Here is a 13,249-nt window from a genome sequence, read left to right as displayed (position 1 = left end):
TACAAAGATATGTAAAAAACAAGCTGATTGGAATTACTGAATGGGTACAAAACACGTACATGCTAATCTCAAAAATAACATAACTTGCATAAAATTAAGTTTAAGCATATCAAGATGCACTGGAAGCCTCAATAAAATTACAATATGCATAAATTGGTACTCTTGGATAATAAGACAGAACTCCATGACATGCAAGTACAAGTGTGGTGTACATTTTTATTGACTTGTTAGTTAAGCAAAAAGCTAGTTTGTAGCTAGATGAATTTTGTATTCATAAGCCAATTTATGTCTACATAAATAGTGTTACATCAATGAAGACTGCAATACATAGCTAAAATTAATATGTTTGCACACTTTCTATTACTTAAAATACTGAGAAGTACATATTTACACATGTTAGCTTTCTGAGATAAGAATTCTAACACAATTTATTGTGACACTTTAGAGTGCATATTGATGTACTCTTCAAAAGTAATTATTCGGAATGCAGTACTGCAATTTGAGTCATCTTTCCTTTGCTTATAATACTTCAATAGTATAAAATATTGAGTGAAGGTGTGGTAGTATTGAGATGTGTATATATGGAGCAAAATTTGTGAAATATGTATCATTTTTAATTTTACTCTCAAACTTTGTGGTCAAAGTATTACATAATATTATATCATTTTCGTTTGAAAAGAAAAAACGTCATAGTTTAAAGGGACATGGGCTGCAACTTGTAAGTATTTTTTGTAATTTTTGTTTCCAAACAAAAAATTACTCACATTTTACCCTTCACAGCCACTTTTTCAATGACCAGCAGTCACTGGCAAAACTCCCACCATACAAACCACTGTGACACAGTATTCCCATATTATATGAATAAAATGACACCATTTTATTCTTGCATATTATACCACAGCTTCACAGCAGTTCATAGGGTAGTAGTCCTGCCAGTGGCCATCAGCCCTTGGACAAGGAACAGCAAATGCTAAATATAAGTAAACCCTTATTTGGAAACAAAAATGATGAAAAACACTCAGTTGTTTGGAGTTGCTGACCATGCTTCTTTAATTTTTTGGAATGTGAGGAATAGCAACCCATTGACATTTGAGTTTCAAATAACTTTAATAACTATAATGATTATTGTGGGATACATGTATATTTGGTAAAAACTAAAATATTGCTTATTGGACGAAGACTTCAAATACAAACCATTTCCAATCCTATGTAATTTCAAATCTATGATAAAATATCAGGTAAATATAAAGTCGGGATTTCACTTCATCAAAGCCATCACATATGAACAAACACCACTTACTTCAACAAATTCAGGTCATAAATCATTAAAAAAATGTGCTTCAGAACTGAGTACTGTTGTAGGGAAATACTCTGAGTTATACTCACAATAATTCCAACACATGCTCCTGACAACATACAACATATGGCTCTATTAAAATGAAAAATATACAAAAAATCACTTATCAGCTATTAATATTCATTACTTTCTGCTTCTAGTACTAGCTTCAAAATAACTTCTTTGTCATGTAAAGAAATATTTCTAAATTTACATTACAAAATCTAAAATCCTTAAAGTGGCCATATGGATGAGGGATTGGGTATTTATTTTGGATTTTTTAATTGATAAAACAATTTTGTCACAGCTTCCTACTTGAAAACTCAATGTGAAAGAACATAGACCAAGTCGGTGATTGTAACTCAATACATTGCAAAAAGCCAAAAAGTGTGTAAAAGTCTGTTATTGTATGTACAATAACAAACATTTTACATATTTATTAGTCAAGCAGGATGTATAACATCGTTTTCTAAATTAAAAATCCAAAATAAATACCAAATCCTCATCCATATGGCAGCCACTTTAATCATCACTTTCCTTGGAAATATTCATCTAGACAGTAAAACCTGGTATAATGAAATTCTGATTTCACAACAACGTATGTGTTGTATAAGCTGATAATAACACTACATAGTAGTAATGGCAAGTGAATGGACAGTTTGACAAAGCACTTCAAGTAGAAAAGGCAAAATGTTACTTTCAGGTAGTCTAATCCTTGGTTTATTTCATCAATATTGCTTCATTAAAGGGGCACAGTCTGTAACTTTATGGTTTTCACCGGTTACCGGTTGTTTTATTTTGATAGTTGTGTTATTAATATCAACCGTAACAATATCCTGAATAGTGTGTAATTATTGAGCGATATCATTCGGAATTCAGATACATGGACAATGTAACTCACTGTTATCAAGCTATTTGTAAACACCATTCTTAATTACCAAGCATTGTTGCTTATAATAAATCACCTCTCACATGCTGTGCAGATTTACATTTACTTCTACATAACTGTATTAATCTGTGTGATGTAAATCTGTACGAAATAAGTGCATTTTAATTTACATGCACAGAGTTTGGACACAAATTGGGCCTCAGTGATAGAGGGACTGTGGTTACAGACTCTGCCACTTTAGGGAAAAAATTCTAACTATTAGCATATTACAAATACATATGAAACACAGATGGAAAGGTTACAAAATTTCAGGTAAGACATAACTTCAGAATTTATTTATCCTATACCAAACATTCATAAATAATGTATTTTTTGTGATAATATTGGATGAGTACAGACTCAAGAATTACTGATGACAAAACTACTTAGTGATTTCATCACTTATTCTAAACAGCTGGAGAACAGACAGAAGTAGACAGAGAAGTCAAATGATGAATTATATGCATTGCAACTGTAAAGGGGGTATATTAAATGTTTGCTGCAGGTAATTCTTGACAACCTGGTACCTGTTAATATCATATTTAAAGGTATCCATAGTTTGACCCTGCCAAACAATGCAGGTTTTCCCCGGGTACTCCGGTTTCCTCCTGTTTCTTCAAAACTAGGGCACTGCTCTTGTGGCGACCATTCAACAAATTTCCAAATTTACTTGGACAAATGAAGATTAGTAGTAGTTTTCTAGTAACTATTAAAGCCATAGTTAACCATTACTTGCTACTGACAGAATTAACACCTGATATATTTAAGCATAATACATTAACAATACAATGACATTACTCATTATTTATCGTATCTATACTGAAATGTCAAGGAAACTGCTATTATGCCGTGGAAGTATAACCCACATACTTCATGATTATTGTCTACCGTGCTAACAACACTAGATGTTTTTAATGCCATTTTAGGCATGCATCAAGATTAACATTATACTAAAATAGTTTAATCACAGTTTAAACTAAGTATTTTCATTTAAATTAAAATGTTTGCAAACTCACTTTGTGCTCCTTCAATGAATCTATTGGTTAATATTTTGGCAAAAGTAGCTGGGAATATATTCAGAATTCCTGGATACTTTCTTCATAAAATATCTTTTCAATCATGTAATTTGTGCGTTTTTTTCTTTCCTGATAAGACCTCAGATTGTATTTGTTTGTGTTTATACACACACACAAGTATTATTTGTATAATTGTCTAACTCTGTACAAGGGCTCTCTGTTGTTATCACTCCTGACTAAACATGTATACAATGTACAGTGTATTTTTAAAAATAATTTCTACATCTTTCAAAAACAATCTGTGCATGTTTATGATAAGATATGACATGCATCAAATGTAAAATTTTCAAATATTTGTTACATGTAGATTGTAACATTACATAGATAAACAGTATTATGAGTTGGTTACCACATCTAAATAATACTGATCTATTTTATGTCAATCTTCCGTTTACAGTATTGTTGCTGGGTAGGCAATTGAAAACACAGCTGGCCCTTCACTAAGTCAAGGGGGTGGGGGATCAATAAGGTCCGTCAGAAGACCTTGATATCTTGAGGGTTACTCTTAGTGAGGGGCAGTGTGTCCTCAAATGACAAAATATTTTAAGGGTTAACATCATAAAAATTGGATTTTGCTCTGAATCCCCACATTTTAAAAGTGACTGTTAAATGTTGGTGGGTCATCAAGAAATGTCTTTGTGTGTGAATAGTGAGTTGTGATGGCTTAGAGTGCATACTGGTGAAGGGTATCCAATGGCTTGAATGTACACTTTCACAAAGTACATGTACATGGACACAAATAATGCCATAAACTTTGTTGATATGTTTGCAAAAATTGATTAAATTGACTGATATCATCTGTTTCACGGCATTCACTTGAACAACAAACGAAATCAAACAAAATTGAGGTTGTCGATGTAACCTTGACTTTGGTAAATTCTAGACATAATGACTGCAATACATTTTGAAGGCCTTCAGTAAATGTAAGTATATAAGAAAGGACAACGTTGGAGTTAAGTTTCTATAGACTCAATTATCACTCAAAAACACTTCATACATTGCACTTGCAGAAATTGACTGGACAGAAGTACTTGTGTCTTTACACATCTAATGAACAAAGAGCTGTTGATGGCTTCTCAATATTGCCTGGATGGAATTTTTTCACCTTCTTCTTTTTCTTTTCCTGATGAATGAAATACAACAACAACTGCATAAGTTCAAATTAATGAATATGACATGATAATGCAAAATCTTGTGGCATGTGTCATTTCTTGTTAGGTTTCCCCACAAACCCTTGCAGGAAATCCCCAAAATGGCAGAACACATGCTAGTGCAGTAGGGCTTTTTTGGGCAAGATTTCAAAATTGAATTACCTACTAGCTATTTTATCACCTAAAATCATATGATAGCAGTAATCAATACAAGTGTACTAAAAGACAGAAATAAGTCTGGCTGGACTTTTCCTAAGTTGGGGCTAATAAGCATGTAACATCCCCTCTCCAACAGGGGGCACAATCTTCTACATGCATGGGTTCTGAATAGGTCAGACTGAAAATTAAAAAATGGGGTCATAGCATTTGGACTCACCTGATCATCCGCATATAGTCGTTTCATTTCTTCTCTCAGCTTGGCTAAGATGTGCATGTTGGGTTTATTTTTCTTGGCATTATGTTGTAGTTCCATCACACTTTGTTCAGCTTCCTGTTTCTGTTTGTCTATAAGACATGCCCCCTTGCCATACATTCTGATAAGAGACCCCCAGCTTCTTATCTGAGGATGTAGTTTCTAGAAATGGATGCACAAAAGTATTCATTACTACCTTTACAAGTTGTTGACAACTGACAATTTTGCTTAGTACATGCTCTCTTCTGAAATTTCACATAGGTAATTGTTTCTGAAATACTTTACCTGTAGGATAGTTTGTGCTGCCAGCTGTTTCCCAACAATCTTGTTTTTACAAAAGCCCTGCATAGAAGCACACAAATATTACACATAAAATGCAACTATATTATCTTCATACATTGATAATTTTCACAGAATACATTGCATATACAGTACAAGTAGTTACTATATAACAAGATATATAACCCATAACACCAAGTAAAGCGTTTTCTGTATGTACCACAATCGTTTATAGCATCCATATCAAGTATAAAAGTATAGTGTTTCATTTGCTAACTGACCACATTAGAAAGGCCACATGCTAGGCTTGTAAATAAACCAATTGAAAAAGTATACTTTTACAGTTGATGTGAATGCTAGGCTTGTAAATAAACCAACAGTATACTTTAACATTTGATATGAATACTATAAATGAGTGTAGCACATAGAGAAAGTGCTTTACTGTAGTGTTACCCGTTGTATAAGCTGACCATCAACTCGTGATATGGTTATTCAGCTGTATCACTATCACTCACTAAAATACGGCTGCAAAATACACATCACTTGCGAAAATCACTTTTGTATGCCCTACCATCTATTGTGAGACTGTTGGGTTCTGTCTTAGAATTTTTACTTACTGTAGCTACATGTTTACCACATGTCATTGTGTATTCACTTCTTTGGTTCTTATTAACTTTGACATCAAATTTGACATTGGTGTCTCCCATTCCATGGTTCCTGTAAAACATGTGTAATAACAATAATGATGACCACATAGAACATATTCTGATGAAATTATAGGTGACTGATTTATTACATCATTCTTCAGAGAATGAAAGGTCCCTCTACTAAACAGCGCCCTCTCTAAAATAAATGTCCTGAGTACATGAAGTTTACTACAGATCTATACATAGTTTTATCAACACAGCTGACCTTTTACTATACATTATATATACCTTGCTACAAGTATACTGCACATATCAGGGTCTGGCATATCTTGAGGAGATAGGAATGTATCTCCTTACCTTTTGAGACACTCTTGTAGAATCTGCCATGGGGTGAGTTGTCCAGCTTTATGACATAGATCATAAACTCTAGAATCCTCTATGGATATGTGATCAAAGTACTATAAACACAAACACAGAATTACATCAAGGTTATCAGAATGAATATCTTCATTTAGGCATGTCATGCAACTGACAAGATTCTCTCTCTTACAGTGTATACTGTAAAATATATCACCGAGGGCATCTTATCATCTCTTCCCCTTGTGGAAAGAGATGAGAAGAGCATCCACAATGGCTGATCTTTCAGTCTTAAGTGTACACAGAGTAAAATGTAAGACAAGTCACTGGATACTTTACCATGATGCATGAATAAACTCGCATGGAAGCCCTGACATCAAAGACCATATGCATGGGTAATGTTAGGTCAAAGGTCAACTTTACGTTAAACACCACTCACCTCTAAATCGTTAGGTTCTGATTTATGCTCCTGTTTTTGTGCAACCAATTCTGGAACTAGAATTTCTAGTGTGGCCTTGGCTGCAATAACAACAATGACAGGATTGACTGTGAGAGCTTTACTTAAATTATGAGTGGTAGAAGCTCCACAGATTTGACTAGATCTTGTTTGACAGATGCAAACATACATATCTAAACAAGTTGTCAACCAGTGGACATGTCTTAATATGACTTGATCAACTGATTATAGTTCAGGAATTAAGGAAACTCATTAAAATTCAATTTTGGATGGATCCATTCCAGATGGTAATTTTTTTTTGGTGTAATTTTTGTTCTTATTTCTTTTCATTTTGTTTATGGTCTATGTAGTAAGCATGTATGTCACTAAAAATACTTTAAGTTGTACTGTCCACGTCAGGATTGACTATAGTTTGAGGGGATTCTAGTTTGAGGGGACACATATAATACATCACAAATGTAGATGCAGTCTGTGTGGAATTAAGTTACCTGCTTCTTCTTTGGCCAGTTTTTTATTGCTTGCAAATCCTGACCCATATTTCACTTCATTGATTTTAATTACAGCTTGGAATGGTGCGTTTGCATTCTCTGTTGAAGAAAGACCAAAATAAATCATTACCTTGAAAAATATTTGAAAATATTATTTTTGACCAAAAATCAATAAAAATAGAAAATGATTGATATCAACTTGGCATGAAGAAGCCTGAGTAGCCTCCCTCAAGGGACATCCACTCCAAATATCAAAACAATCTGACAGGTCGTTTCAGAGAAGAAGAGGCTAATAGAAAAAGATGATGGACAGCGGATGATGATGAGAATCAACCTAACCTTTAACCTTTAACCTTTAACCTCAGCTGTTAACCAACAGTGGAGCTCAAAAAGTTGTATGGGTGATTACTCACAGCAAGTACGACACCTTTAAAAGCGTAGTCATGGAAACAGACATAATGGTATACGACAAAATTGTAAGAATGTTAAAACCCTGAATTTACAACTTGCAGTTGGGCAAAGATGATGCCGACTGCACAACAAATAGCCTAAAACTGGCAGAAAGGTTGTTGAAGAGGTACATGTATGCCAGTGACTGACTTATTTACATGTAACTTGCTGAAAGCAACTTTGGCATGAAAAAAAAAAAAAAATGATTTTTTAAAAATGATTTTAAAAAACTAATGATTTAAAAAATATAATTTTTGTTGTTGAAAAACATGATTTTTTGCAAGGTATGTATAAATGTAACAACAACAACAACAACAACAACAACAACAACAACAACAACAACAACAGAGATCTCATTCATGATTGTCTCTCCACACCATTATGTCATCTTTCTTACAATCATACAATAACAAATCATCTTACCATTCTCATCAAAGATGTATTTTGGATGAGCTCTGAGAACTCGTTGTGCGTATTCGTGCAGAAGACAGACATTTGTTTTACCATGTAGATTAAGTGTAATTTCTAGAAAGATAATTGGAATGAAGTATACAATTAATGTCAGAATACAAGGACAGTTCTTCAGTAAAATTCTATTATCAGGAAAGAATATCCATATCACTTTGATGGTTTAGTACATGTACAAACTATTTTGCTTCTTTTCAAAAAATGTGTTATTCTGTACTTGACACATTTGATTCTAAAGAATGTTGTGTTGTCATCTATATTACAACTTTCTTGTTTGTTTTTTTACTGTCACCGACCAAACAGATTGAAATATCCCTACTCCAGTATGATTGCAAACCAAAAATTCAATCATGGTAGTTTTATGTTAATTTCAAAACATTGTGCATACCTTTTTTTCCTTTGTGAGTAGGTCCATTTTCAGGTAATTTTAGGGTCACCACATTCTGGCTGCCAGGCTGTTCAGGTAAATGGAAATATATTATATTGTTGAACACTATTCTGAAACAGTGTCATCAAAATAAATTAAAGTCCTGTCCTTAAAATTCATGCAATTTGATGTGTTTGTCCTCATAACAGCCACTATCATGACAGATGCCATGGCAGATTGCTCCAGATGCCAGCAGATAGTCCTGTGATGCCAGCAGATAGCCCTACATGCTGACAGATAGCTCTGCATGCCAGCAGATAGCCCTACACGCAAGCAGATAGCCCTAGACACTAGCAGATACCCCCTAGACACCAGTGGATAACCCCAGACATTAGCAGTTAGCCCTAGACGCCAATTGCACAAGACATTCTCTAACAAACAGCCTTTAAGTTTCTCCACTGTATTTGTCAATTTCAAAGATACTTACAAAAGTAGGTCTCTCAGCTGCTTGTTTCCTCTTCTGTTCTCTGTTGTGTTGTCTTCTTGCTGCCCATGACCTATCAACAAGAATTCATTTTCAGTTTATCACTCATTCTTTGCTTTCTTTCTGTTGATGTCCAGTACGAGTCAAACCAAGTGATAAAGTGACACTCTGGTCAAAGAAAGTTGAGATCTGAAGATATACTCCACTCAAACTGGGAGTTAACATCTTGCTGCAGGTGCTCAAAATCTACAATATATTGTGAATTACTTTGAAATACTTAGAATCAGTAAATGTAATAAATGAACAAAATTCTCCATGTTGATTAGTGATTCGGCTAATCTGATAACCATCCCAGAGGAAACCAATGACGGAATGCCTTTGAGGTTTCTAATCCTTACACTTAATGCCACAGTAGTTGCAACTTTCAGCATTGTTTTCATTTGCATTTCCATCCAAAATGGTTTGACACCTTTACGGTTTTACATGCTACTTGTGTGTATTAGTATGTGACATCAATTAATGACCCAGCTCTGTTCATTTTCCAAAAGATGACACAACTTACTTGAATTTCTTGATGGAAATATTTTCAAACTCAAACAACTTTTCGAGGTATTCACCAAACTCTTCCACGCCTGTAACAACAGATCAAAATTGTTAATACTGTGAACTATACCGATGGCTGTGAACATCTATGACACGACTTCCTGGTGTGGCATAAGTGTTTATATGCATATGGAAACCTGTGATGTTAATTCTATAAACTCTGAAGTGTGTGAGAAATGTATTTTTGCTAAGGGTGGTAAGTAGGTAAAATCTACAGGGGTCCCATGTCATTTTTTATCTGGTACCATAGAATATACAGGGAAACACTACCATTTTTACCCCTTTCTCCTTTCTGTTACCGAGTTCCCTTAAACCTTAGCAAAAATACCATGAGATTTATACCGGTACATCAGGATACACTCACAATTAAAACTAGGATTCATGGTATTGTCTATCATACAATTTGTACCATAAGTAAGATAAAACACTTTGAAGTATTACTTACTGACAGACTCATCCTTGCAAACTTCAATCTTTGACTTCATGTCACTATTCTTATCTTCACCATGCTGGGCAACAGCACCCTCAATGGCGCCCTCAACAAGGTTCCCATTTTTGCCTTCTTCTGCACTAGTGCTCTCACCAGTTTGACTAGGATTCTCATGATTATTTGAGTTGATTGTTTCACCTTCAACAGATAACACTACATTTTACACAACTGGCAGCAAATATACTAGCAGATAAACTTTCCAACTTCGGATATCCCTATGATCCTTATAGTTTGGCTCATTTCATTTGTTTTCTGTTGCTTGGGTGATACCACTTACATAATACAGGGGTAACAGGTTCAACTAAGTTTCATTCTATGTTTTATTCTGCAGTGCAGGTAGTTGGTGAAGAAACACATGTAATCAATGGCCTTCTCTGCTAAACAAAATAAACATATTTAGATTACCTGTATTTTCAGTCAAAGATATTACATCTTCACTGTTTTCTGCAGCTGCTGCTGAGTCTTGTGACATTGCTTCTGTTTTTTCTTTCTCTATTTGTCTTGTATAATGTAAACATGGAATACTAAGAAGAGGTACCTTGTGTTTCTGTTTGCCAAAAGAGAGAGAGAGAGAGAGAGAGAGAGAGAGAGAGAGAGAGAGAGAGAGAGAGAGAGAGAGAGAGAGAGAGAGAGAGAGAGAGAGAGAGAGAGAGAGAGAGAGAGAGAGGAGAGAGAGAGAGAGAGAGAAAGAGAGAGAGAGAGAAAGAGAGAGAGAGAAGACACTGATTATTATAATCATAATACTTTATTACCATTTACGACGTTTACAGTTCTCAAGACTATGCACATTGGTTGAACAGTGAAAAAGATGGAAAATAACAAGATACTAATCTAGTCCATCTCCAAAGATACTGGAATTACAAGATATCCTTCATGAAAATATGTAAAGGGCAGTGTGAAAGTGGGGACTATGGATGACAATATCACAAAAAACTTAGATATAATGTGTACATCAACTACGATGTAAATTTTACGGGAGTTGCGAAAGTTTCCTGGATGTTTATTGATTATCAAATTTGTAATGCACGTATAATATTAAGGTTTTCAGGTGGAAAAGTAATGGTTAGTGACTAATTTGCACAGCATTAATGTAGTTTGATATGGGATGCTGCCTTCTTTCCAAATACATTTTCTAGGTACCCACATAAGTATCTTTTAGGGTCAGAGATTAATTATTCAATTCTTTTCATGTATGAATTGACTAAATATATTCCTATAAATCAGACAAAATAATGATAATATTCCAACTTACTCTAGCACTACCGATGCCTAGGAAATAGGGTCGTGCCCAGGTCACCACTCTTGATCCTCTATGTAAATATAAAGGCATACCACTTCCATGGGTTATCTCCACCCAGCCTTCTGGTAAAGGCTCCAAAGAGGAACGACCCCTGCCTAAAATAGAAATAGACGTATATATGTGTTTGGGAGTACCTGTATCATGTTTAACCCTTAAAGGACTAAGTTTCTGCAAGTCTTTGTAATTACACCCTGTTTAAATTAAAAGGTATCAGCAATGTAAAGGGTTAATTCTCCAGGCAAATGCAAAAATACAATGGATTCCCAAGTTTGGTCTCACGACAACTCAAATTATGAATAGGGACACTGTCAATTTTAACCGGCTCTTCATCTATGCCCAGACAGCCATAAATCACCATCTGACAGCTGTTAATGATAGCCCTGATGAGACTACGCCATGTAGTAACATGATACCATATCCATAGCTTTGTGTTGTCCCCATACGGTATCATATAAAACATATGAATACAGTATCATTAGGTCATTATTACATGCTTTGATTTGGCTTGTCAAGAGGGTAAAGTGGAAGCTAAAATAAGGAAAGCTGTAGGGACGATCGCACAATGTCGCATAAACTCACTTCGTTTAGAACAACCCCCCACCCCCACCCCCTCAACGAACGTTCACAAGTGCAATATTGACAAGTTTATATATGATGTACACTACAATGAAAATTGTAACGGTCACACCACTGTGATTGATGCAATGTAAAAACACAATAAAAAAAACATCAAAATACCACTGGACACCTTGCACTGTATATCACATTAGAAATAAATTTTATAAACTTATCAACATCTCAGCAGTAAATACAGAACTTGTTATCATTGCAGGCGTGAAAGTTTTCAAAATTTGGTTAGAAGTGAGAAAATGAAGTTCAGTGAGCTTCCCCCGACCCAATGAAGGAAGTTCATTTATTGCACTTGTGTGACATTGTGCGATTGTCCCTGAAGTCAGGCTTTATCAAAGAGTTGCTGTCTTAACTTACTTTTTAATACTCTCTTGTTGGTGACAGAGATTAAGCCTTCTGTTGCATTTTTATCCCTCTCATCTTTTCCAGCAGCTGCCAAGTTGTCTAACCTCTTTTTCCTCTTCTCTTTATAGAAAGACATCCCTTCATCCAACATTGCATCAATCTCCTCAGTGAAGCTTTCTGCATCATCATCACTTGCCATGGCTGGGGAATCTTCATCATCTTCCTCTTCATGGCCATCTTTGTCTCCGAAGTCATCTTCGATCTCATCCACAATATCAAATGAGACTTCCCCATCTTGTTGTTCCAGTTGTTCCTGTTCTTTACTTTCAGTGTCAATACTGTTATGTGGTTGCTGCTGTTCATTGTTTCTCACACTACCATGACCACTGTCATCTGCATTTACCTCTGATAAAAGAAATTCATTCTCGCCTGTGAAAAAGACTTGCCTTTTACCCATTTGTTCTGTGTCTGCATTAAAACTTATTTTGAAACATGAAAAATCCATTTTACTATCTTCAGACTCGGCTTCAGGTTCAGATTGCAGTTTTCTCTTCTTCCATGGTCGTGATGTATCTGAGGACCAGTTCTCTGAATCCTCAGCAGAATCATCAGCTGTAGACGGAACTTCCCTTGCCTCGTCTACAGAGTAAGTCTTTGCTTCTGTACTTGGATCACTCCCATCACTACCAGAGCTGTCGTCCATCCCTGCATTGTCACTGGACTGATGCTGTGGTAGTGGGGGAGGTGGCAGCCCCTCTATTGGAGGTGGGCTGTCTGGTAACGGTGGACATGACATACCAACAGTAAGATGTTCACTTTCTGCCATAATTGTTATTTCACCATGCAAATTTTGCTCTTTCTTGATATGTACTATTTACAGCGTGCATTTAGAACATTTAATAAATTTCTGTAATGTTTAACACTGTTTACCAGCATAAGAAAAACAAGAAGATCTGACACGACGGACATTCACTCACAGGA

General features: G+C 35.2%; 1 protein-coding gene across 1 annotated transcript; it reads right to left on the bottom strand.

The window, feature by feature from the left end:
- Window positions 1-3,734: 3,734 nt before the first annotated feature.
- On the bottom strand, window positions 3,735-13,094 carry LOC144449642 (microprocessor complex subunit DGCR8-like). The gene is made up of 15 exons (XM_078140215.1): window positions 12,281-13,094; window positions 11,246-11,388; window positions 10,424-10,540; window positions 9,949-10,081; window positions 9,463-9,532; window positions 8,904-8,973; window positions 8,438-8,504; window positions 8,005-8,106; window positions 7,132-7,230; window positions 6,626-6,705; window positions 6,187-6,287; window positions 5,800-5,899; window positions 5,189-5,245; window positions 4,868-5,065; window positions 3,735-4,463 (listed from the first exon to the last, which is right to left on the bottom strand). Exons 1-15 carry the CDS (start codon window positions 13,092-13,094, stop codon window positions 4,380-4,382), a joined length of 2,235 nt encoding a protein of 744 aa, XP_077996341.1. The 3' UTR covers window positions 3,735-4,379.
- Between the last annotated feature and the right edge of the window lie 155 nt (window positions 13,095-13,249).

This window comes from Glandiceps talaboti, chromosome 18, assembly GCF_964340395.1.
Source record: "Glandiceps talaboti chromosome 18, keGlaTala1.1, whole genome shotgun sequence".
Classification (NCBI taxonomy): domain Eukaryota; kingdom Metazoa; phylum Hemichordata; class Enteropneusta; family Spengelidae; genus Glandiceps; species Glandiceps talaboti.
Note: the sequence above shows the minus strand (reverse complement) of the source record. Positions and strands in the feature narration are given on the sequence as shown.